Consider the following 26441-nt stretch of genomic DNA (forward strand, 5'->3'; position numbering starts at 1 on the left):
TCTCTTCCCCCTCTCCCCCTCCCCCCTAATGGGCCCTTTGGATAAAGCAGATGCTGACTAGAACACTTTAACAGCAGCCCAAATATTCCCTGTGAAAGCCTTTTAACAAGATTGATGTCTTTTCACCTCTCCCCTCACATCTGCACCTTTGCAGGCATCACGTGCCCCACGCCCACATCTGTGGAACACGCAGACATCCGGGTCAAGAGTTACAATGTGAACTCCAGGGAGCGGTATACTTGTATCTTGGGCTTCAAGCGGAAAGCGGGCACATCCAGCCTGACTGAGTGTATGTTAGACAAGGCCACAAACCTCACCTACTGGACAACTCCCAATCTCAAGTGCATCAGTAAGTAGTCGACCCTGTGCCCCTGCCCCACCCTTGCTGGAGTGGGAAGCTGGATGGGCCCACCTCGGGGGGCTAAGGAGAGACCTGTGTTGAGGTCTGGGGTTCAACAGACCAGTGGGACTCTGAACAACACCTCCTGGGCTTGGAGAATCCATGGGCTTTGGAGGTCACACAATTCTGGGTTCACATCTTCACTCCGCCGTGTACCATGTGTGAGCCTTTGGTACCTCATGTAGAAAACTGACCTGATATCAACCTTGTAGGCTCCAGGAGGGCGAAGTGAAACCTGGTAAATTCTTTTTATTACCATCGCTGCTTTAAGATTGTGGTAGCAAGACTTTGACTACAGACAAGGGTGCGTTGCTCATGAGCAGGCTTGCTTCCCAGAGAGCTTTCCAGATTTCTCACTAGGAGGCAGACAGCAGAGAAGTTATTGCCATGCTTCCCCATCGGTGCCCCATCCAAGAGCCTTGGGTTGCCACAGAGCAGAGATTCCCTTAGCTGAGTCACCTGTGGACAGCAGCAGGCCAGCCCTCAAGAGCAAGTATGGAGGAACTTCATGAGAAGTGCTTTTTGTTGAGCAGTCTACCACTGGATAAGCCGACCGATCTTGGGATGGCAGCAACTCAATGCTATTTCCAAGAATGCTCAGCCCCTCTTCTGCTCTTCCTCTTTACTCTAGAAAAACAAACATTGGCCCCATGGTCTTTGTTTTAGTTTGCTAAAAGCTGCTAAGGCAATATGCCAGAAATGGGTTGGCCTTTTTACAGTGGGGGGTTATTCATTTAGAAGCTTACAGTTCTGAGACTGTGAAAAGGTCCAAATGGAGGCATCAGGCTCCTCGGGCTCCTCCAGGTCTCATGGCTTTCAGCTTCTTGGTTTCTGTGGCTCTTCTCTCAGCTTCGGGGGGGCCTCTCTCCATGCCTCTGCGCTCTGCTGATTTCAGCCTCCCGGACCCTCTCTCTTAGCCTCTGGGGGTTTCTCTCTGAGCCGGTGTATCTCTGCAGCTCTTTGTATTCATCTGTTTATAAAGAACTCCAGTAAGAGGATTAAGACCCACCCTGGGTCACGCCCTACTGAGACTGAAGTGATCTACTCAGTCTATCTACAGTAGGTTCACACATCCCCGAATGGACCAGATTCAAGAACATGATTTCTGGGGTCCACAAAAGACTCAACCTACCAGTCTTCCAAGAGGATTCTCAGTAAACAAACATTATTGAGTACTTAGTGTATGTCCAGCAACAGCCTAGATACTTTCTCATATAATATTGATGAAAATTCTCAGCTCCTCTCAGGGGAGGAGGATGTAGGTTGTTCTGTGGCCAGTGTGCTCGGAGAGCCTTTCTAACTGAATTCCAACTTTCTAACTCTTCCATTACCCTTGTGACTCCTTCCTTCTCCCCCTGAATGGCAATCATGCAAACCTCAGAGAAAAGGTGAGCAGGAAGGCTTTCCACATGCTGCATAGGCATCAGGTCTGACGGCTACCCTGAGCCCTGGATGTTCAGGCTTCATATGTGCATAATTGACGGGGAGTGGATGTCCTACACTGGCCTGGCCTGGCACTCACTAGAACCTATAACTCAGGGGCAAAAATAAGGGCCTTTCTGCAAGAGGGAAAGTTAATGTTTCCTGAAAGCTCCAAGTCCTTTGAGCAAATGGATCTTGGATGGAGAACTATTGTAGGCTCTGAATATGTTGGGGGAGAAAAGGAGAGAGGGAGACCTGGAGTCACGGAATTTTGGAATCCAAAGCCTGGTTGACTCTTTAGGCATCATCTAGTGCAAAGACTCTCCCAATCTTTTTATCACTAACAACTCTCTTCACCATTTTTCCCAACCTCTATGTGTTTGGAAAGATTTTTATTCCCACTAAACACACTGCATCTGTTGAATACTACTTTATTTTCCCAGGCAAAAGCCAGTAAAGTAAAACTGAGTTGCTATTACTGCAACAAAAAATAAGTTTTATGTTTAACTTGAGCAGTCTTTTTGAGATGCATGAAATTGCACTTGCATGGGAACTGCGGGTTGGGAAACATTGATTCTTGTTTATTTTCTGTGCTGAACTATTCTAGGAAGCCCACTTGATTGATTGATTGATTGATTGATTGATTGATTGATTGATTGATTGGTTTGGTTGCTTGGTTGTTGCTTTGTTGGTTGATCTGTCCAGTTCTGAAGCCATCCCAGGTCTTGCCCTCAGGATTATAAGCGCCATGTGGTTGTCCTCTCTCTAGGAGATCCCTCCCTGACTCACCAAATGCCAGTGTCACCCTCCACAGTAGCTTCAGCAGGGATGACCCCAGAAGCACAGAGTCCCACCCCTTCTGGAAAAGGTAGGAATGTCAGAACCTTTTTAAGGACCACTCTCCCCTACCACCATCCACGTCCCTGTAAATCCCTCAGACTCATGGACCATTGCTGGAGTTCCACTGCAAACTTATGGAACAGAACAAACTTTGAAAGTCAAGAATAAGCGTTTACGTTGGCTTCATATTCTTTTTAAAATCAAGGTTGCTTGATGCTCAGGTTTCCTATGTTCATTATTGATAGTGGTTTAAAACCCACTGTTAATATGTAAGGTCTAATTTAGTTATAGACGCTTACCCTTTCAAGACCAGTGAGGGGCCTGAGATTTTACCTTACTTGTATGTTAGCCTGCCACATGGATGCCAGAGGAAGCTATTACATCCCCTCAGATGCAAGTAGCAGAAGCATCAGCATACTTGCATCAAATCCCCTTATCCCCAAGTCCCACCAGGCAACAGGCAACACACACAGATGGGCCCAATCGAATGCATGCATTGTAAGAAGGAACGCTGAGCTTAGCGAACCTTTTACACTTGGCAGCGAACTTGTCCGCTCTTTGCTCCAGAGGAAGGCACGATCTCTGTCTTCCAAGGCAAACATCCTTAAAAAAAAAATAGTCCAGAGAAAGGGCAGGCAGTGCCGCTGCGCACAAGACATGCAGAATTGGACTTCTCACAATGTGTGCGGCTGGGAGTGCGTGGGACAGCGCCCCAAAATGGCCCGCTCTAAGAGGCAAAGGTGTTGCAGGCCCTTTGCTCCAGGACTGCATTTTCTAAGTTCTGTATTTATCACAATGGAGGACACATTTTTCATGGAAAAAGAAGAGTGAAAAGTAATGCCACACCCTGCAGTTTAGGGATGGCCACCTGCAGGGGGATAAGGAAAACAGTCAGCTGACCCCAAAGCCAGGCCTTTCCTGAGACTGGAGCAAGATCAGGACACTTTCTTCAAATATAATGCTTCTGACAGGCTTAATCTCAGGCCTCCCCTTCTTTCAAATTTTTGTGCAAAGATGTAAAAATAAAATAAAAAACAAAAGATTAAATAAAACCAGCATCCCAGATGTCTTTGGCAAGTAAAGTTACATTTGTTTTTCAGTCTTTTTCATGCTTCCTTTTCTAGTAAACGAGCCTGAGTCTACTCACATCTTTGGGATCTTTTTCTCATATGTGCTGTGATAACTGCAAATTTTCTAGAGTCCTCTCAAGTCCCACGGCCATTGCAGATGGGTGAAATATGTTGCCCGTTTTAGGGATTTTCCCACAGAAGAGCCGTGGAAGTTTGCTGGGAGAGGGCTGGCCCAGGGCTGGACTGGCTGGAGCACGTCCTTAAGTCCACCCTCTTTGGGAGCTGACACATGACACTCTGTTCTGAATATTTCTGTTCCCCATGTCTTGGAATTCCCCGCAGAGCCAGAAGCTTTCACTCCCAAGTCAGACACCACAGTGACCACAGAGACAGCTATTGTGCCCGGCTCCAGGCTGATGCCACCCCAACCACCAGCAGGAACCACGGGGGTAGTCAGTAATGGGTCCTCCCAAGGCCCGCCTCAGACCACGGCAAAGACCTTGGAACAAACTCCCTCCGCTTCCCAGGAGACACCAGGTTAGCCCTCGCTTTGCAAACTTTAGGAGAGGCTGCTTCCTGCGTGCTGCCTCTGCGGTCTGGACTGACATCTAGAGCGAGATAACCTCAGGGCATGATACCACTCCATCCAAAGCCATGACCGACTTAGCAGCCCTCTGCCTTCTGCTCTCTGCCACAGCCCCCCTGCCCTGGCCTCTGTTCTCTGTGTTCCACCGACTTAGTCCAGCTGGGACAGCGGGAACAGAAAGGCCGTCTCCCAGAGGAGCCAAGTCTAGCCTGATGCCTTGGCAGAACTTATGCCAAGGACCTGCCTAATACCTGCACCCTCCAGAAGGGATGGAGGAAGCTTTCTGCATCTGGAAGCAGTCTAGGGGCTGGAGTTGCCCTCGGTAATCTAGAACTTCCCTAAGAGCATATCCGATTCTTAAATTTGGCACAGCATCTAAACGAATGACTCTGCTTGCTCTTTGCGGAAACAGGTTTGGTTATGTCGGCCTTGAATCTCCCAGGGTTTCAAGGCAAGAGCCAAACTGTCCAGAATTTCTCTTGCTTAGTGAGAAGTCTGAGCCTTTGAGACTATAGCCATAATTGAGCTCTAATCTCTTTTTCTGCAGGTGCTCACCCATACAATTCCAGAGCTGTCGCTGGTATGTATTTTTCTTTGTCTCGCCAAGGTGTAGGAGGAGGGTGACCAGTCCCAGTTCGCTGACCTGTCCTGGTTTACGCTTGCTCTCCACCATGATCACTAACAGCATCCTCTTCACTCTCGGTGTCTGTTTGGACAATAAGTGATCTAATCACCCTAGTCATGGGGTCCTTTATTTGACCTAATTATTAATATTTATCTCAATATTGGTAGCTTTTGTCAAGCTCCTGGTGTTGAAACCAGAGACTTGAAAGACCACAAAAAAAAAAGTCATTCAGCCATGCACAGTTCTAAGCAGTGCTAGGCTTTTGCTCAGGACCTCTTGGGAAACCATGAATGAATGCTGCTGTGACTAAAATTATGCTGCTGTTCTGCCATAAAGTGCATTCATCTTTCCCAAGATGTTAGCACCATGTACTTTACAGTGAGAGCACTCAAGTTTCTCAGTATAAAAAGCTTCTTTTTGCAGAAGACACACACAACACTAAGGCTAAGCGAGAAGGAAGGACAATGTGGAAGTGAGTATAAGGGGGAAAATGGAAAAAGAGTTTGCAAGAATGAAAGAAAAAGATGAAGGGAAGAAAGGAGAGAACAGAGAAGAGTACAGGAAAAAGAAGGGAAATAAAGAAGTGGGGGGAAGAAATGCAAAGAGTGAGAAAGAATCTAGTACTTTTGTCAAGCTTTGTAAGGAACAAAAACAAATTATTTGGGCTGTAATTTGATATGAGCAAAATTATCTTTATTTTCTCTTGGAAAGTTTTCCTGCCAGAAAATGATTCAGATATTTGTGGCATTTTATCTACATTAAGTATTAATCTGGAAAAAAAGATGACTTTGGTCATTTTAGCAGTTAGTTGATTAGAATGGTTTAAAAATGATCATAGACAAAGTCAAAACACTTTGAGGAGTATTTTCATGGAAAAACTGTGGCATTTCATGACAAAGACATGGAAACAAAAATCATGATTTATGAGAAGAACAGAACTTTTTCCTTATGTCACATACTACATTAATTTTAAGTTTTTTTAAAATTCCGTATTTTCCTATCTAGTTTTAGAACTTATTATTTATTTTTTTGAACTGGTAATATTACACATGGTTTAGAAATCAAATATTACAAAAAGGTATAGACTAAAAAGTAAGTCCCATTTCAGACTCAAAGTCCTCTTGCTGAAAGAAAGCAACTCCTGCTACCAGATTTCTGTGTATCCTTCCAGAGATCAAAAAGAAAATGAGAGAATGATTGCCAGATAGCTAAATGTTTTATTTTTACTGTTTTGCACCCATGTTTAGACTTATTTAATTACATATCTTGGAGATCTTTGCATATCAGTACATAAAAACTACCTCATTCTTTTTAACAGCTCTAAAATATTCCATTCTGTGGACTTACCACAATTTATTTAGCCAACTACCTATCTGGCCATTTGGTTTTTTATTTTCTTTGTTATAAATAATGATTAAGTGAAAAACCTTTAATCATTTTGCATATATGCAAGTATACCTTTAGGGTAAATTCCTACATGTGAAATTTTGGAGCCAATTTGTCTATGTAGATTTTCAAATAACTACTTTATTATGGGCAAAAATCTGACATTTATTTTTTTCCAGTTCATGACTTTTGTTTCATTAAAATATAAAAAAACTTTCTCTCAAATTCTAAAAAGTAATGTAGTAAACATTAACTGAGCATCCACAATGGACAAAGGTAGCTCTCTGCAAGGGACTATGAAGATACAAAGATTTTTCAAAAACTCCTTTAAGTATTTCATATTGTTGGAATAAGATTTTCTTCCTTCAGCCTGCTTAAATACAAAGAAAGACATGTTGAAAGTAACTGTAAGACAGAAGCAAGTGTTACAAAAGGTGTAAACAAGACATTTTATTAAGTATTTATTATTTAAGTTTTGCTTATAATAAGATGTAAACTAAAATTAAAAGCATGCTAGCTGGATTCCAGGAAGATGGCACTGAAGTAGGGCAGGATTCAACTCTTTTGTAAAAACAATGGAAGAAGGTCATTAAGTTGCCTGAGGGATCAGACTTGGGGAATCTGCGGCCAAGGAGAGTGCTATGCTTCATCCAGGAGGGAGGGGGACAGACAAAGACGCCAAAGTGAAAACTATGAGTTACCTGCCCCTGCAGCTGGGAACGACAGCGACACCCTTCCCCCACCCTCAAGGTGAACAGTCTGGGTAAAACCCATGGCTCACTGCGGCCAGCTGAGAGGGGAACAGACATTTTCCTCCCTGGAAGGAGAGGGGGCAGCAGAGAGTGGAGAGTACTTTCTCTTCAGTGAGTTTGGCCGGCAGAGCCTATTTTGAAACTCAGCTCTGACCAGACCAGAATCACCAGTGAGTGGAGATTGAAAGAGACACCCCTGGGGAAAGATTCACTGAAAAGCACCATCTGCTGACAGGTCGAGAAGCTGAAATAAGTTAAAAAGCTTTTTGGAGTCCAGGCAGTCTTGAATCTGGTTTGTGCCCCATGAGTGGGTTCCTCATCCTGTTTTGATAACTTAAGCTGGGCAGTCTTAAAGATTTAGAATAAGTTGAACCAAAAATCAAAGAAGAGCCATGATATAAAACCACTAGGCAAGAGAGAGAAACTGACCATCAGAGTGAATTTACCAACATAATTAGATGCCTAGAAATCAGCAAAATATTATAAGCCATACTAAGAAACAAGATGGTATAGCCCAGCTAAAGGATCAAATAAAAAATCTTGACCAATACAGGATTTAAGACAACTAATCAATGATGTTTACACGAATCTCCTAAATCAATTCAAGGAATTGAAGGAATATAAGGCTAAGGAGATAAAAGATATTAAGACACTGGGTGAGCATAAAGGACAATTTGAAAGACTAAAAAGAAAAGTAACAGTTTATAGAAATGAAAGACATGATGGGCGAGATTGAAAATACATTAGAGGCACACAACAGCAGATTTGAATTGGCGGAGGACAGAATTAGTGAATGAAAGACATGATGGGTGAGATTAAAAATACATTAGAGGCACACAACAGCAGATTTAAATTGGTAGAGGAGAGAATTAGTGAATTGGAGGACAGATCATCTGAACTTGAAAGACAGGAGAACAGAAAGAGAAATGAATGGAATAGACTCTCAGGGAATTGAATGACAAGGTGAAATGCACAAAGATATGCATTATAGATGTCCTAGAAGAAGAGAATGGAAAAGGGGCAGAAAAAATATTTGAGGAAATGACAGAAAACTTCCCAACCCTTGTGAAAGACATAAATATCAATATTCAAGAAGGACAACACACCCCAAACAGAATAAATCTGAAAGGACCTAACTCAAGACACCTAATGTCAAATAATGTCAAATACCACAGTTAAAGAGAGGATTCTGAAAGCAGCAAGAGAAAAGCAAAGCATCACATACAAGGGAAGCACAATAAGACTAAGTGCTGATCTCTTATCAGAAACCATGGAGGTAAGAAGACAGTGGTATTTAAGGTTCTGAAAAAGAAAATCTGCCAGCCAAGAATTCTTTATCTGCCAAATCTGCCCTTTAAAAATGAGAATGAGTTTAATGTCAGTTCTACCCTGGGTGATTTACGGATTCATCACAAACCCAATAAAAATTCCAAGAACCTTCTTTGCAGAAATGGAAAAGTCACTCATCAAATTTATTTGAAAGAGTAAGGGCCTCTGAATAGCCAAAGCCATCTTGAAAAAGAACAAAGTTAGAGGACTCACACTTTCCAATACTGGTCTTAAAATTTACTACAAAGCCACAGTAATTAAGACAGCATGGTACTAGCACAGGACAGACATATAGACCACTGGAATAGAATTGAGAGCTCAGAAATCAACTCTCACATTTATGGCCAACTGAGTTTTGACAAGGTGGCAAAGACCACTCATTTGGAAAAGAACAGTCTCTTCAACAAATTGGTGCAGGGAAAACTAGATCTCCATTTGCAAAAGAATGAAGGTGGAACTCTACCCCATACCATATACAATAATCAACACAAAGTGGATCAAAGCCCTAACTATAAATAAAAACTCCTAGAAGAAAACATAGAGAAGCATATTCAGGACCTTGTGTTAGACAATGGTTTTTAGACCTTATACCCAAAGCACAAGCAACAAAAGAAAAATTAGATAAATGGGACCTCATCAAAATGAGAAACTTTTGTGCATCAAAGGACTTCCTCATGAAAGTAAAAGGACAGTCTATACAAAGGGAGAAAATATTTGGAAACCACCTGTGATGTTAGGCTAATATGTCAACTCGGCCAGGTAATGGTGCTGTTGTCTCGTCAAGCAAGCACTTGGCTAACTGTAATACAAGGACATTTCGTGGACTCTGATCATCAGTGAGCTGATGGCAAAAATGGCTGATTACATCTACAATCAACTAAGGAGATTGCCATGAGCAAGGAGTGATGTTTCATCCAATCAGTTGAATGCCTTCTAAGGGGAAGTGATTTCAGCATTCAGAGAGAGAATTCCCATCTCAACTTCAGATAGCCATCATCTCCTAGGAACTCAGCAAGGACCTTCATTGGAGCCCCTGAATTGCAGCCTACCTTGTGGAATTTTGATGGACTTTTGCATCCCCACGTTCACATGAGAAAATTTTATAAAATCTCATACTCTTTACAGATATCTCCTTTTGGTTCTGTTTCCCTAGAAAGCCCTGACTAATGCACGACCTGATAAGGATTTAATATCCAGAATTTATAAAGAAATCCTTCAACTCAATCACAAAAATCTAAAATAAAAATTTTAAATAAAAAAAAATTAAAGGGAGCTGAGGTGGCTCAAGCCACTGGACATTTCCCTCCCATATGGGAGGTCCCAGGTTCGGTTCCTGGTGCCCCCGAAAAGAAGGCAAGCACACAACGAACAGACACAAGAGAGCAGACAGTGAGCACAAACAGCAAGGGGTGGGGCGGAAATAAATCTTTTTTAAAAAAATTTTAAATGGGCAAAAGTCTTGAATAGACATTTCTCCAGAGAAAATATACAAATGGTCAAATAAGCACATGAAAAGGTGCTCCCATTAGGGAGACATTAGGAAAATGCAAATCAAAACCACATGTACCATTTCATCCATTATAATGGCTACTGTTAAACAAATGGAAAATTACAAATGATTGGAGCAAATATGGAGAAATTGGAACACTCATTCATTGCCGGTGGGAAAGTAAAATGGTGCAGCTGCTATGGAAAACAGTTTGGCATTTCCTCAGAAAGAACTGAAAGTAGGAACTTGAACAGATACTTGCATACCTGCGGTCATGGCAGCATTATTCACAATTGCCAAAACATGGAAGCAACCCAAGTAGCCATCAACCAATGAATGGATCAACAAAATGAAGCACATACACACAATGGAATATTATTCAGCTGTAAAAACGATGAAGTTCCGATAACATGCAACAACATGGATGAACCCTGAAGACATCATGTTGAATGAGATAAGCCAGGCCCAAAATGACAGATATTGTATGATTTCACTGATATGAAATAATTAGAAAAGGAAAATTCATAGAGTTGGGATCTGGAATATAGGTTACCAGGGGATAGGATAGGAGTAGGGAAGAGGGAGATAAGGTTTAAAATGTACAGAGTTTCTATTTGGGACAATGGAGGCGTCTAATAATGGGTGGTAGTAATAGTAGCATAACATTGTGAATATAATTAACAGCATTGAATTACATGTTTGAATATGGTTAAAAGGGGAAATTTTAGGTTGTATATATGGTACTAGAATAATTTTTTAAAAATCCATGGAACTGCACAACAGTGAAATCTAAGTTAAACCATAGACTGTAGCTGATAGTACAATTATAAACATGTGCTTTCATCAGCTATAACAAATGTGCAGCACAAATGCAAGGTTAATAGGGTGGTAGATGGAAATCCTGTGATTTTTCCATGATCTGTAAACCCACAATTTTTCTAATATATATACTGGCTCGTTTGGCAGCTTTTTTTTTTTTTTTTTTTTTTTTTTCAGTAACTTTATAGCAATTTCTGGGCTCTGGTTCTTGTCTAGAATGTCATCCATGACAGTATTTATGCTGCCATAGTCATTTAATACACTAGGAGCTTATTTTTCAGAACGTATTTATGCCGCAAGTCTTTCATATCTCAAAATAAATGTGCTGCAGTTGATAGACTCAGCCTTTACCCAGACTTTGTCTGTGCTAGATCATTTCTCTGTTCATTCAAAGTAGGTTTACCAGGTTTGGTCTAAACTGCAATGAAATGTAGATTTCTTGTCAAAAGGCTAATGTTACATTAAATTTACTTCAATATATGGAATTTAAAAGGCTTAGTTCAATTAATTAAGTATTTACCAAGTTCGACTCTGAAACCAACATTTATGTACTCAATACAATAAAAGATAGAAAAAGAAACCACTGGCCCAAGATAATGACTTGATATTCTTACTTCACCACTGCTGTCATCCGATGCAGGGACATAGCCCTTCTGGCCTTGGGGACATCAGGTACCCTACTCCCTTAGTGACAAAGCTTGTCAGGCACTGCTAAGGAGCATTCCCTATGTATGAAATCCTTTATGATCCTGTGCTTCTGTCACTTGTTAGGTGTATTTTGTTTTGTTTTTAAAGATTTATTTAGTTAGTTTCCCTCGTTCCCTTCCCCCTGCCTTGCCGTTTTTTACTGCCTGTGTTGTCTTCTCTTCTCATTTTCTCTCCTCTAGGATTCACCACGGTTCAATCCGGGAGACCTCTGATGGGGAGAGAGATTCCCTGTCAGTTGCTCTACCTCAGTTCCTGGTTTCTGCTGTGCTTCACCTTGACTCTCCCCTTCTCTCTTTTTTGATGCATCATCATCTTGCTGCGTGACTCACTTGCGTGGGACACTGGCTCACCACGTGGGCACTCACACAGCACTGGCTTGCCACGCAGGCATGTTTTCTCTTCTTTTTCACCAGGAGGCCCCAGGGATCAAACCCAGGTCCTCCCGTGTGGTAGGCGGAAACTCTATCACATGAGCCCCATCCACGTTCCTGCTAGGTTTGTTTTGGAAATGCCTGAGTCTTAAGATTTAGATTTTATTTTCATTCTTACTTTTAGCAAATCACAATGCCCAATTCTGTCCACACACCTGAGTAACAGAGTGTTGGCTTTAATCCCCTCAAATCTTTTAAATGAGGGGAATGGATATACAAGGCCATTTCCATCATCCCCACCAAATGCTGGCTACTGAGCCTCAGCCGCCTTCTCTGAATTAGGCCTGGTATACACTGTAAGTTCTTAACGGGAAGTCCGGTTGGGAAGCCTTTCTGGCCTCCTGTACAATAAGCAATTTTTTCTCTCAGTCTCTCGTCCCTCGTCTCTTCTCTGTCATCAGTTCTCTTTCTCTTCCCTTTTCTCCAATCCAAACACAAAAGGGTGGGGAACCTGGCAGTTGATAAGTTACTTCATTGTCTTTGTGGTTCCGGTTTCAATTTCTTTTACTAAGTGTGCCTGGATATAATTGAGGAAGAGGCTGGGGTCTGGGTTTAAACCACAGAATTCAAACTGCTTTGTCTTTTCATTGCTCAGGAGCCCTCTTCTCTAGAGTTTGAGTATGCAGTTTTTATTCCCATTGAAAAGAAATAGGAAGCATTGTGAAAGCAGAACTACAGTTTACATCGACTTGCCTTTTCCCATAAATTTCCCCATCTACAGTAATTGCATTCCAAACTTATTAGCCAATAATATGAAGGAACACTATCTAAAACAATACTTCTGCTTTTAGTCCTAATGGTAATTGATGTTAAGTCTGAAAACACAAAACATCTTTCATTTATCTCCCATGTTTTGTTACTTCTTTATGAATAACTTTTCTATGCTTATTTTTACTTATCTAGTTGTTTTTGTAACATTATTGTTACTTCTAATATTATTGTTCTTCTGATTACATTTTAATGCAAAAGTATGAGGGAAAAAACAATTTTTTTTAGAGATAGTAAAGATTATATTCTCATTACTTAGTACTTTAGTGTATATTCTTCAAGATTTTTTTTCTGTTCATATGGGCACACAGATAGCTTGCTGGAGATTTATTTTGGTCACTTTTATTTCAACCAGCTTCTTTCCCTTAAAATACTGTGGGTGTATTTCCATGTTAATAAATATAGATCTATTCCATAATTTTAAATAGCTGAACAGTATCTCATTTATAAGCATATCACAATTTAACTAATTCTGTACTTATAAGAGATTTACATTAACATTTTAAAACTATTTTAAACAATACTTCAGTGATAGCCCAGTAAATATTTCTTTGCTTATCCATTTCTATTTCCTTCAAATAAATTCCTACAAGTGAAATTACAGAGTCAAAAGTCATGCTCTTCTCTAAGGTTTTGGTATACATTGCCAATTGCACTTGAGAAAGATTGTACCAATTTACATTCCTGAACAGCAGAGCCTGTTTCCCACGTCCTTATATTTAGTTTTTCAGTAGTTTCATTTTGAAAGCCATGCCATGAATGATTTATCCTCATATGCAAGGTTCTGTACTGGTTGTGTCCTGACTGTGTGGGCAAAGGTCCTTGAAGCTCTGCAGTCCCTAAGACAAGCCCGCCTCGTGGTCTGCAGTGGACCCACTGGCTTCTCCAGCTGTTCTGGGTTGTCAACTTGCCTGGGCAGCTGGGTGGTTTCCGCAGGGAGATTTCACAGTGTTAAGGCATATTGGCCATATCTGCTTGGAGCTTATTATTGATGGAAGTATTCTTTTAAAAGTTATGTTCACACCAGCCTCACACTGAGTCTCTTGCTTCTACGCAAAGACCCCCTCTTCCTATCCTGTCTAATACAGCTCAGATGCAGCCACAGCTTCTGACCTACCCCCAAGTTCCCCCACTACTCCATGCAGTTCCTTTCTTCCATTTCCCTGTTCCTCTGTCATGCCTTGTTCTCCTGAGCATGTATTTCTTCTAACCACTATATCTCTGCCATTGAAAGTTGCAAGTAAAAAAACAATGATTAAAACTGTAAGAAAAATGACACTGAGTGCTATTGTTTGCAAATCATAAAGCTTTGAGGTTGAAGAAAAGGGAGAAGTTATGCCAGGGGACGACTGAGGAAGAACTGCTCCCCATCTACTTTCTCAGCTTTGGGTTTAGCAGCAGGTTTTCCTTCTCTCTTTTTTTTTTTTCTTTTCTTTATTTATTTAATTTCCCCCCCTCCCCTGGTTGTCTGTTCTTGGTGTCTATTTGCTGCGTCTTGTTTCTTTGTCTGCTTTTGTTTCTTTGTCCGCTTCTGTTGTCAGCGGCACAGGAAGTGTGGGCGGCGCCATTCCTGGGCAGGCTGCACTTTCTTTTCACGCTGGGCGGCTTTCCTCACGGGCTCACTCCTTGTGCGTGGGGCTCCCCCACGCGGGGGACACCCTTGCGTGGCACGGCACTCCTTGCGCGCATCAGCACTGCGCATGGCCAGCTCCACACGGGTCAAGGAGGCCCGGGGTTTGAACCGCGGACCTCCCATATGGTAGACGGACGCCCTAACCACTGGGCCAAAGTCCGTTTCCTGGTTTTCCTTCTCTTGAAGTCCTGGCCGCCTCTTCCTCCTCCTCCTTCCATCATCCTGTTTACCCCACCTTCTGATCTCTGAGGCTCTTACTCTCCTGCTGATCCACTCCTACCCCCACCCTCCCACCCGTCACCTTGCTGGAGGACAAGGATTAGGGGCAGGGAATGTGAGGGAACATGAACAGAGACAGTTTGAACTGTCCCTGTTGGCAGGAGAGGGTCTTTTTCCCCAGACGTAGACTAGATCTCATTGTGTGGACCCTCAACAAACGTCCAGGACAGTAAGCTGTTTGGGAAAGCATTTGGATCCTCCTGCCAAGAGTGTGAACTGTGCAGGGCTTTCAGGTCCTTAGAAACAGATCACCAGGTACTGGACTTTTAGCAAAATACAAGTTTAGTTTTCTTCTTTTACAGTGGCAATCCCTACATCTACCATATCTGTAATCCTGCTTTCTGGAATATGTGCAGCACTTTTTTTGGCACGTTGCAAAAAAAACAGGTGAGTAACACAGGAGAATCACACTGGGGGCGAAGAGTTACATTGTGATTCCTGGCATGCCTTCTCAAGGAAGACATCCTTTCCTCTCCACAGACCCTCACACGCACCCCCTTCTCTACTGGCCAAGAGGAGGAGGGTCAGCCAAGCAGTCAGAGGCAGCCCTACATAAAACTTTTACTGCCCAAATAAGTTCTCAGACAGCCAGTCGGAAATGGGGGCCACAAGAGCCTGGCTGATGGAAGTGGACCGACTGACCGAAAGGAGTGATGTGCCAAATGCCATTTTGATGAATATGCAATTTTTGTCAGTTCTCCTTATGATACACCCCTGAATATATTCTTGGTTATCCCCATTAACCCATTAAATCTGATTATATTTTTCTTATTATTCTTATGCTCATTCATGGCAGCCTTAATTTTGTATTTCTAATAATCAGAATTCTACACTTGTGACAGGATTGCTTCTACCACTTGCTGAAATTTCTGTTTTTTATTCTAATCTCTAGGCATTTTTACCATTTTTCCATTAAAGCCTCAAATGGCAGATTTGCCTTAATTTTGTACTATAAGTCAGTAACCAGTATTTCAGCATTCCATATTGATGTGGTTGCTCTGGATCTTTCCTTAGCATTATACAATGAATGGAAATCACATTTGTTGAAAACTAAACTTTCAATTATTAGTTTAAAAAATGTTCCTTTCTAAATATTATATTTATATCAATATGAAAATTAAAGCTTTGACAAAATTAACATTCCATGGAATGCTACTGTCGAGCCAAAATGAAAGCCAATTTTAAACCTTCCCACAAATCTTCAAATGCCATTAATTCTATCACAAACAAAAAGAAATGCTATAAACCTCATAAATAGTCAAGAATACAGATTAAGGTTGATGTAGTACTTGAAACTTGTCAGAATCTCCAAAATGCTAAAATGTCAACAAAACGAAATGATTTTTAAAAGGATTTTCAAAGTATAATTGTAACAGAAAATTTTCCACATAAGATGCTGAATTCTTAGAAGATTATGACTAAATATATTTTAACTATATTAAAAAATATGTGACTAAATAGATTCATTGACTATATTAAAAGATAATATATTCACTGACTATTTAAGAATAATTCATGGGGAGTGGGTATAGTTCAGTGGTTGAGTGCCTGCTTCCCAAGTAAAAGGTCCTGGGTTCAATCCCTGGTGCCTCCTTTAAAAAATAATAATAATTTATCAAAAGTACGTTCTTAAAGAGAATTGGTAAATTTGGTATATATGGCCATAAGAGAAAAATACCAATATTCACTGACTATATTAAAGGAACATTCATGAAGATATCTTAAGAAGAACTGGTACATTTGATAAGTGTGATTACTTGGTCATTTGGTGAATTTCCATAAATTGATTTTCTGCAAATTGGTTAATAGGTAGATTTGTCATTCAGCAAATTGATTTTCAGTGAATTGCCCTAGAGGCCTAATTTATAGTTTAGCTCTCACCCCAAGGAGCTCCTAGTGCTTACCTTATAATCTCTGATCACATTGCTTGTCTTCAGGAGGTGGGTTATATAAACCCAGATACTCAGGGCCGAAAAATAATGAGGCAGTTCAATGAAGGCAGGCAACCATGTAATTAAGATATTCTACTTTCCCCTATTCGGTTATTCAGGGTCTAATTAATATATTTGTTTATTTCGTACTAATTGCCAGGAATTATTTTAAAAGCTTTTTAAATATTAAATCATCTTTAACAAGAATATCAAGCGTGGCTTAGCTGGGCCTCCTGATTTCTCTTTATTTTTCCCGCTGCCTGCCATCTGAACTGTTTTGTTTTTTTAGCAGAGGACTAGCAAAGTGGGGAGTGGAGGACAGCATTGGGAAATCCTTGTGGATGGGAAGGATGAAAACACCAGAACAGAACCGAAACTGACTCTAAGTTTAGGGAGTCTAGGATTTCTCCATCTTTACTCTGAGGTCTAAGCATGTTTTGATCCTTGAGAGCAGGGCCTGTGTCTGCTGATGTGAGCCACACAGTGCTGAGCACACATGTTCAATAATATATCAGGGAGCGGACACAGTTTAAGCGGCTGAGTGCCTGCTTCCCATGTACAATCCCCGGTACCTCCTGAGTAATAATAATAAATATATCTTTACTTGATTGGGGAGCAGCTCTCTCCTCTTTTCATAATCTGTGAATTATCTGGTTTGCAGGTCACCTTCCCAAACACCCAGGATTGAAATGGAAAACATGGAAGATACACCAATGACTGGGGGAACTGGCAGCATAGAGGAAGATTTAGGAAACTACCCATGCAACCTATGAAACTCAAGGGGAAACCAATCCCAGCAGTCTGGGGCAGAGACACCAACTCTGCTTTAGCAGAAGAGAACCTACAAACCACTCAAGGAATTAGGCACCAGGAAAAAGCCCACCTGAATAAAAAAACATCCCCGGCATTGTTTGACTGAGGCCAGCTTGGACACCTCATGTATGAGTAGGGTCTGCAGCATCAGAATGGACTGGACAGGGCCCGGCTTCCCAAAGTCAGAGCGGTCGAAGCTTTCCGGGGAGAGGCTGGAGGTCTCAGGTCTTCCTCATTGGGATTTTTATTTCATTATGACATTTACTCAGGACAGCGTCTCAGTGTGACTATTTATTCTGTCCCTCATCCTGACTTGGAGTTTACAGAGGAAAAAATGTAGACCTGAGGCTCTAAGTTCACTACAGGCTCCTCCTGGCTTAGGGAATGACACCAGCATTTCAGCTCCTCTAGACTCTGTCTCCAATAAGGTGGTGTATGATGTGTGGAAAGAAAGCACTGCGTCGGCAGAAGGGAGACTGCCCAGCGAATCTTCTTGATTTAAGGATTCAGAAAGAATATACATTTATATTTATACTTCCTTGTCTATTGAATCTACATATTATATGATTTATATTTTGAAATTGTACCTTATATAAATAAAATAAAATGTCTATTTTCAATACAAAAAAAATGTACTAGAAGAGTCACTGAAGAAAAATGTATCAAAGGAAAAAAGAAGAGGAAAGAGAATGCAGAGTCCAAAATGATTGAGCTCAGCTTTTCTTTTTAAGAGGAGATAAAAGTCTTGTCAAGGGGTATATAGGATCCTCTTATGTTTTTTAAGGTAACATTTTGTATGATGTATGTATCTTTAAAAAAATTTTTTTTAATCTATTAAAAATCTTAAAAAAAATCGTTAGGGGAGCGGATGGGACTCAAGCAGTTGAGTGCCTGCCTCCCACGTGGGAGGTCCCAGATTTGGTTCCTGGTGCCTCCTGAAAAAACAAATGCAAGCAACATGCAAAACAAATGATAAAACCAACTCAGGGAAGCCAATGTGGCTCAGTAGTTGAGCACCAGCTTCCCACATATGAGGTCCCAGTTTCATAAACCTGGTCCCCAGTACCTAAAAAAAAAAATCTCGTCAAAACCTGGACCAGATGGCAGTTTGGGAGAATGTCTAATAGAATTTCCATGCAGGAGGAAGCAAGGTGCTCAAATCCAGACAGTGGCAGGCTCTGGCCCAGGCATGCCTGAGTTTCTGGCAGGTCTTTACTAGCACATGTACCATCTTTTCCTCTCACCTCACTGTTCTCCAAACTTTTTCCTTCTTTGCAGTTTCCAACATTTATTTATAAAATCATGACCTAATCCCACCTCCTCATTTCATAGATAAAATTAAGGCCTAGAGAAGTTGAGCTGCCAAGGCCACATGGCTAATTAATGTCAGAGCTAGAACAGAATTGAGGTGGGAAGGAGGGAGGAGTAGGAGAGGAGTAATCTTGATTGTAAACCAGCTACCATCTGCCCCATCATACAACAAGGAGTCCCCACCATAGCATTTGGGAGGAGAAGCATGGGCATAGCAACCAAGACACGTGCCACCAGCTCTCATAGTGCCATTTCTTATTCTGCCTGTCACTGAAAAGATGGATGCAACACAATCAAAGAGTAGGAATTCAAATAGTTGGTGTTAGGAATTGTAGAGCCATATCAATTTCACTATTTGCAAATATCTCTTTCAAGAAATGGAAAAACTTATTGCTAACACAATTAGAGCTATTTTATTCCATATTGGCCTTATTACTTGATTATCCAAAACCTGGCTGATTTTTCATACTTTTTGTGTCTCCAGCTGTGTGCCTCTAAGTTTCTAGAATTGAACGGTAGCTGGATCCAGTCTGTTCCTTATAAGAGGCTTTAAGAGTATAACACTTGCTTTTTTTAGAATTTTAAATCGACAGAAAATAACACACAAAACAGTTGGACAGATTGAAATTCAGTGGAACCAGAAGCTTTTGAAAGGTCTCTATCAGATGTGCAAGGCTAGTTCATAGATTTGTATACTGATTCACATGGCCTTTGGAAAAGTGTGTTGTGATGACTTTGGGGGCCACCTTTAGAGCTGTAGGGTCATCCGGTTCAGGTTCACCATGGCAAAGTCTGTGATCCATCAAGCATCAACCAAGTTCAAGCCAAGTATATTATACAACAAAAATTAAATCTAGAAATGGAAGGAAGCAGAGTTGGCCGGAGTTGTGGCAAAAAAAGATCTGTAAATTTAGATATATGCATGTATAAAATCAGGACTTTTTAGAACTAAAGGAGCAAAATAAATTGATAGAGGTGGTGTGGCCCTTCTGGGGGGGGGGGGCGGAAATGTTTAAGTAAATAGCTACAATGCCAAAACATAGCGACAGAAACTATTCGTCAAGCAGTGAGTGATCTCTTGAAAGTAAGAACTTTTATCATCTTTGACTACTCAGAGACTGCTGTGGTATCCTGAAGATGATTTAAAAATGCTAGAACAAGAACTCAGAAGATTTCTGTCCAAAGTATGGCAGAGTTTTCTAGGCAAAGCTATGAAGTAGGTGAAGTTTTGGGGCACCCACCATGTGTTCTTTCTGCATGCCGTCTCCCCAACCTTACTGGAGTTTGGAATCAATCCCCCATTTTTACCAATAGGAACTTACTGATACTTAAGGGGTGCAGCTGGCTTCAGAGGATAAAATTTGGCCTGGGAAGTGAGGGCGAGTTATGGAGAGCAATTACAGCAATGACCATCTATATTAGAAGGGAGGGTGTGGGCTTTGTGGGCAAGTAATATGTGTTACCTGAGGCTTCAGTGCCCTCTCCCTGCTGCCACCAGTAGGCTGCCTTCCAGACTTCTCCAGAATCACCACTGCCCCCTCTCCCACAAGGAGTGCCCTGCCACACAGGGGTGCCCTGCATAGGAGTGCCCCATGCGCAAGGAGTGTGCCCCGTAAGGAGAGCCGCCCCGCACGAAAAAGCGCAGCCTGCCCAGGAGTGGTACCACACACACGGAGAGCTGATGCAGCAAGATGACGCAACAAAAAAGAGATGCAGTTTCCCAGTGCTGCCAGATAATGCAAGTAGATGCAGAAGAACACACAGCAAATGGTCAGAGAGCAGACAACAGGAAGGATGGGGGAGAAATAAATACAATAAATCTTTAAAAAAAAAAGTTCTACAGCAGTTAAACCATCAGCCCAGATGTCTTCAGCTGTCTACAACTGTAAATAATTCACATTTTTACCTCTTCATTTTCTGACCTCCACGTACTTGCCCTGAAGAAAACAAATTGCTCCTCAATGTTTTTATTTTGCTTTCTTTTTCCTTAATCAAGAAATAAGACTCTCTTACTTTCCTTTTTTAAACCCTCTTCTGGACATTAGGAAGTAGGAGAACAGGGCCCAGAAAGACTTATTTAAGGATCTCTCCATATTTCTAATTGTCCAATCCACTTTCCTCATCAAGGACCTTTTACTATTATCTGAGATTGCCACATTCTGGTCTCAGAATTTCATAACTGTAGCTTATAACCCTGAGTTCAGTAAACTCACAAGTCTGTGCTCCTTTAAGGCAGGACCACCTTAGTTCAAATTAGTGTCCCTAAAACTTCACACTGCCTGGCACATACTAGGAATTCAATGTGTGAATATTTTTCCAGAATTTATAAGGTCATTTGTAGCATTAAAATGGTATGGGTATGAAGAATTCAAGACAATACTATAGGGTGGCTACTTTTAATGGCACTGAATAACTTAGAAAAGAGATTATCAAGTTCAAATCCCTCAAGTCTCCTTCAAGCAACAGGCTGAAACCTGGAAACTTCCGATCATGATGCTGTATTTAAGCCAAGATAGCTGAACACCAAACTTCAGAGTCTGATCCTTTAAGCTGTTGAATGACGTTAGTTGAATCTACAGGTTTCCCTGTAAATTCCCACCAGGTTTCTTAGTTGCAAGACAGAGCACTCACCAGATAAGGAAGAGGTCCCAACACTGGAATGAAGTTACAGGAGAAATGTGGGAGGAACTACAAGTATCCCAAACCCCACTTATCATCCCTTGTCCTCAGAAGCAGCCCCCCCCCCCCATTTTTCCTGATAATGCCATTCCTTACTTGCTTAAAGGTGCTACTAATATCTCCTCCTTGATTGAGGAGACACCTTGGAAGAGGAAGGCTGCTTCCCTGGCAAACCCGTACCCCCCGTACCCCCTATCCCTGGTCTGCATGGGCAGAGCACTGTACCAATGATTCTAGTCCAACCCTTAGGATCACACAGAGTAGCCAGTTCAACTGGACAAAGGCTGCCCACAACCTTGCCCTGTTCTGCCTCTCCATGCTCACCTCCCAATGCTGCCAGGGAAATGCCTGCCCCACCCTGCCCACCCCCCCGTCTCCTCACCGGGCAGGCACCTGGCTAATGTTCCACCCATTTGTTACTCCTTTCCCCAGTCTCTCTCTAGCCAACCCACCTTTCAAAACCGGTTCATATTTTACCTTCTCCAGGGAGCTTGGTAACTGCTCAAATTTCTAAAATCGTCTGCCTCTGAACACTTCTAACATGATCTATTTTATTAAAATGTGGTGTCCTGCTAAATACCACCTTTATACAGTGGAAAGGACAAAGGGACTAGAAAGCCTGGGTTTCCAGTTTTCATCCTACCGTTTGCTAGTTCTGTCACTTTGGAGAAGTCACTTAAGTTATACAACTGATTCCCTCAGCTTTTAAGAGGAGAAAATAACACACACGCGGCCCTTCTCACAAAGGTACAAGCATCAAATGAGACCTCTGAGTGCTTGGTCAACTGGCGTTATGTCTCTCTCTTCTCTCTAGACACGACAGATACTGAAATTTAAGACCTGATATTAACCTCAAAATGCTTAGTCTGGTCAACATAAGGCATATTAAAATAAAACAAAAAAACCCATACCACCAGGAGAAAATACGGGCTAAAAGTGCTGTGTTTACAGAAGTGCAACTGCATTCAGTGGAGTAAAGAACAAATCCCTCTAAGGCCTGGGTGTTGAGGAGCACTTTCGCGGTCATGGCCCTTGAGCTGGAAGGATGGGCGAGCTTAAATGGAATGTGAACAGGCAGGCGACATTCTAAACGGGGGAAGCAGAGTCACAGGAAAGCAAGTGGCAAGTTCAGGAAAGAGCAGAGCAAGCGGGCTGACAAAGCGTGGGGCCAAGAGGAATAAGTCTGCGGTCAGGGCATGAATCATCGTACTTCCCATGACCCCAGCCCACACTAGCTAGCAGGGTTCTGGGAGGTTGCTCAGTCAATACGCCACACAAAACTGAAAACGAGCAAAGGACTTGCAAGGACTAAATGCCATCAGCAGAACAGATGTTGGGGTCTCGGGCTCAAGTTCACCGCTCTATCCAGCTGCTCCCTTCTGGGAGATATTACCATGAACATCCTGATTTTTCTAGGGCTGTTGCTTCATTTCTCTGGGCAGAGAGCCAAAAGCACTAATAATTACTAAACAAGTGTATTATCTTCAAAACTTTCTGAGATAATTTTTTTTTTTTAGGTACCAGGGGCTGGGGATTAAACCTTGCACCTCATACATGGGAAGCCAGCATTCAACCACTGAACTACACTGGTTCCCCTGAGTTGTTTTTCGTTTTTTTCTGTTTTTAGGAGGCACTGGGCACCAAATATGGGACTTCCCATGTGGGAAACAGCTGCTCAACTGCTTGAGCCACATCTGCTCCCCTACGCTTTTTAATTGGGAGTAGAATTTGGTTTGAAGAATCTGACCACTGAGACAGCAGAAAGCCTTCCATATTTTCTGTTTGGGAAACATTGTGATTTCTTTTTCCTTTTAAGAGTTCTAATTCCAATTTCTCAAATGGTAGCAGTGGGCTTGGAATCATACTTGAGTTTTAACTCAAACTTGAGTTTTAATTCAAGCTCTGTTCTCTGTGATCCTGAGCAGTGGACTGGCCAAATGACTCTGGAACCTGTTTCAGCACCTGCAGAAAGGGATTACCATCACCTGCTTTATAGGTTTGTTGTGAGGATTAAATGAAATAATTTATCAGGCCTAATGGGGCCTAACATGTAGGAGACACCTGGTAAATATTCATTTCGTTTCTTCTACTGTCAGATTACCTCATGAGATCTATTTATGAAATCTCTCTGTACACCTGTGGCTGCCTACCTTTCTCCTTCCTTTTCAAATGAACTCCAACTTTCTGATATACTTATTTTCTTCCACACGGCCATGTGCATTGAAGGAAGCTGACCTCATCCCAAACTCCAGGGAAGAATCTCCTGGTTATTTTAAGTCATTCCTTCTTGTTAATGACTGGTTTAAGACTGGTTAGGAATGGGCAGGTGACCCATTTCTGGCCAGTAAGATGTGAGGCTTGCTGGGGAAGCTTTTGGGAACGGGTTTTCTTGTTCCTAAAAGACACAAGATGATTACTTCTTCCCCTGATACTGCCACCTCTGAACACAATGCCTGAAACTGTTGCAAACATCTTGTTATAAGAGAAGCCAGCCTAAGGACAGAGCTGACATGCTAAGGATGGCAGAAGGGAGAAAAAGAACCTGGGTTCTTAAGACAACACCAAGCAGCTACCACCCCTGGAACCTATCCTCCTCTGGCCTCCTAAGTAAAATAAATTTTCTGCTGAATGCGTTTTTGAGTTTTTGGTTTTGGTTATTTGCAGCCATTTGGTAATAGCAAGGTGGGGATGTTGTAAGAGACCCTAAAATGTGGAATTGGCTGAGCTAGAGGAAGTGGGACACAGCATAGTAAGGACCCTACTTTAGATTTAGAGATTGGTGACCTTTTCTTATGTAGTTGTGAAACAAATGATTAAAATGGGCTTTGCAAAGGGCCCAGATTAAGAAAATAGAGTACTGGAAAAAATTACTTTAATAAAAAGTCAGAACCACTGAATTGTACACTTTAAAAATGAAAAGCAAAACAGACAAAAAACAGGATATTGAGGTTTTGGCTGCTTCTTGGGACTTTCAGTAAGGTCCCTTAGTTAAGCATACTGTGAAAGTGGACTGCCTGAAAGGAAGGAGAGAATTATGGCTTTGCTAAGTGGTCTTTTCTACCTGCAATCCAAGTTAGGCTGCTCTTACAACTGCAACAAGAAACCACCATTGGTTTGTTGTTTTTTTCCATTTCTTTTCCCTCCCCCCCATTTTTTTCCTTTTATTTCTTTCTCTCCCCTCTCCCCCTACCCCCCAGTTGTCTGCTCTCTGTGTCCATTAGCTGTGTGTTCTTCTGTGACCGCTTCTATCCTTATCAGTGGCACTAGGAATCTGTGTTTCTTTTTGTTCTGTCGTCTTGCTGTGTCAGCTCTCCATGTGTGTGGTGCCATTCTTGGGCAGGCTGCACTTTCTTTCGCAATGGGCAGCTCTCCTTATGGGGCGCACTCATTGCAGTGGGGCTCCTCTACACGGGGGACACCCCTGCGTGGCATGGCACTCCTTGTGCACATCAGCACTGCGCATGGGCCAGCTCCACACGGGTCAAGGAGGCCCGGGGTTTGAACCGCGGACCTCCCATGTGGTAGGCGGACACGCTATCCATTGGGCCAAAACCGCTTACCCCCCCACTGGGTTTTAAGCAGGAAGGGGACATGATTTAGTTTCCACTTGAATACTGTGTGTCCTTCAACATGGAGATTAAGAGAGATGGACCAGAAGAAAATGAGCAACTAGAGCATGTCACCAGAGCTCAGACGAGACATGACAGTGCCTAGTCAAAGAGGTAAAATAAATGGAGAGAAATAGAGGGACTCAAGTTATATTTTAGAGGTAAAACTGAAAGAACTTGCTGATGAATTAGTCTGGGGGGCAGGGGATGAAGGAAAGGGAAGAAGCAAGAACTCCGGTTTCTGACTGGATGGTGGGGCGATTTACTGAGGTGGGGAAGGACGAGTGAAGGAACATGTTGTGGGGGGTGGGGTGAAATTAAGAGCTGCATTTTGGACATGTTAAGATGGAGACATCTATAAGACATCAAATGGCATAATCAAGTAAAGAAGTTAGACATTTAAGTTTGAAGCTCCATCTCTCTCCATCTATTCTACTTCTTAGACCATGTCACTAGAGAAGTAAAATATATAAAAACCATTGGTGAAGGAGATGTGGTTCAACCAGTTGAGCACCTACCTTCCACATGGGAAGTCCTGGGTTTAGTTCCCGGTGCCTCCTGAAAAAACAAAAGCAAGCAAAACAAACGAGAAAACCAACTCAGGAAAGCCAATGTGGCTCAGTGGTTGAGTTCCAGCTTCCCACATACAAGGTTCCAGTTTCAATCCGTGGCCCTCGGTACCTCAAAACAACAACAACAATAACAACGAAACCATTAGTGGTGAAGAACAGAAGGCGGGGCAGCAACTCTGGGTACTCTTGGAGAATCTGTAATTAAGTAGCCTGGGAAAAAAGTGAGAGGGCATGCCCTCTTGATCTCTCCTTCACACAGACTGGCTACCAGCAGCCACAGAAGCAGACAAATCTGTCATGATGGGAATGGGGGATGGAATCCATAATATATAGATATTCAAAGAAGTAGATTTTTGGGCCTGATACCCAGTAAAAAATAAAATTTTTAAAAAGCCCTTGAAGCATACGTTCATGCTGATTAATTCTTTGGATGGGTAAAAAGAGAATCCCTAGATTTTTAATTTGTAATAAAGGCATTCTAAAAAATAAAGTTTTACATATCTTTAAAAAATCATGCTGAGAAAGTCCACGAAGCTTAAGTAAGGCCGAAGCGTTTACTGGTACTGAGGAAAGGGGTCTCTGTCGTGAAGTCTTCATCTGTCAGGGAGCAGAGAATGGGAGGGACTCTGCCCGCCTCACTGCTTGAACTTTACCCATTCACCGAGAAGCCAAAGGCATCAGCTTTCCATCTCTTGATGCACATCATATTCCTAAAAACCCAGAGGTGCAGAGTGACCGGAGAAGGAGGGACAGACAGAGAAAAGGCTAGAGGAAAAATATTAACCCACTGCTTCTAGCGGCTTCAAATCCCTTTTCAGTCCAGTTGGCTGCCCCCCAAGGCCAACCAGACACTGCGAGCAGGGAGAGTCTGAACGCAGGTGGGGTGACTCCACAGCCCGGATACCATGTCTCCCCACCTGGGACCTCCTCCTTTCTTCTGCTTCAGTGCTGTGTTCTCTGCTCCCACGCTCAGGCGCCAGAGGAAAAACT

At 42.2% G+C, this 26441-nt stretch overlaps 1 protein-coding gene across 2 annotated transcripts in view; it reads left to right on the forward strand.

Annotated features, from left to right (window-relative positions):
• The window catches only part of IL15RA (interleukin 15 receptor subunit alpha), a 55103-nt gene extending 36968 nt beyond the window's left edge, over positions 1–18135 (forward strand). The window contains exons 2-7 of one of the 2 annotated variants that reach the window (XM_058282450.2): positions 155–349; positions 2592–2690; positions 4075–4269; positions 4866–4898; positions 14840–14924; positions 17130–18134. In XM_058282450.2, coding sequence (XP_058138433.1) covers positions 155–349; positions 2592–2690; positions 4075–4269; positions 4866–4898; positions 14840–14924; positions 17130–17241 — 719 coding nt within the window. In that variant the 3' untranslated portion in view covers positions 17242–18134. Of the gene's footprint in view, positions 1–154; positions 350–2591; positions 2691–4074; positions 4270–4865; positions 4899–14839; positions 14925–17129 lie in introns of both variants that reach the window. The other variant, XM_058282451.2, reaches the window with a different exon arrangement.
• Positions 18136–26441: the final 8306 nt, after the last annotated feature.

This window comes from Dasypus novemcinctus, chromosome 20, assembly GCF_030445035.2.
Source record: "Dasypus novemcinctus isolate mDasNov1 chromosome 20, mDasNov1.1.hap2, whole genome shotgun sequence".
Lineage (NCBI taxonomy): Eukaryota > Metazoa > Chordata > Mammalia > Cingulata > Dasypodidae > Dasypus > Dasypus novemcinctus.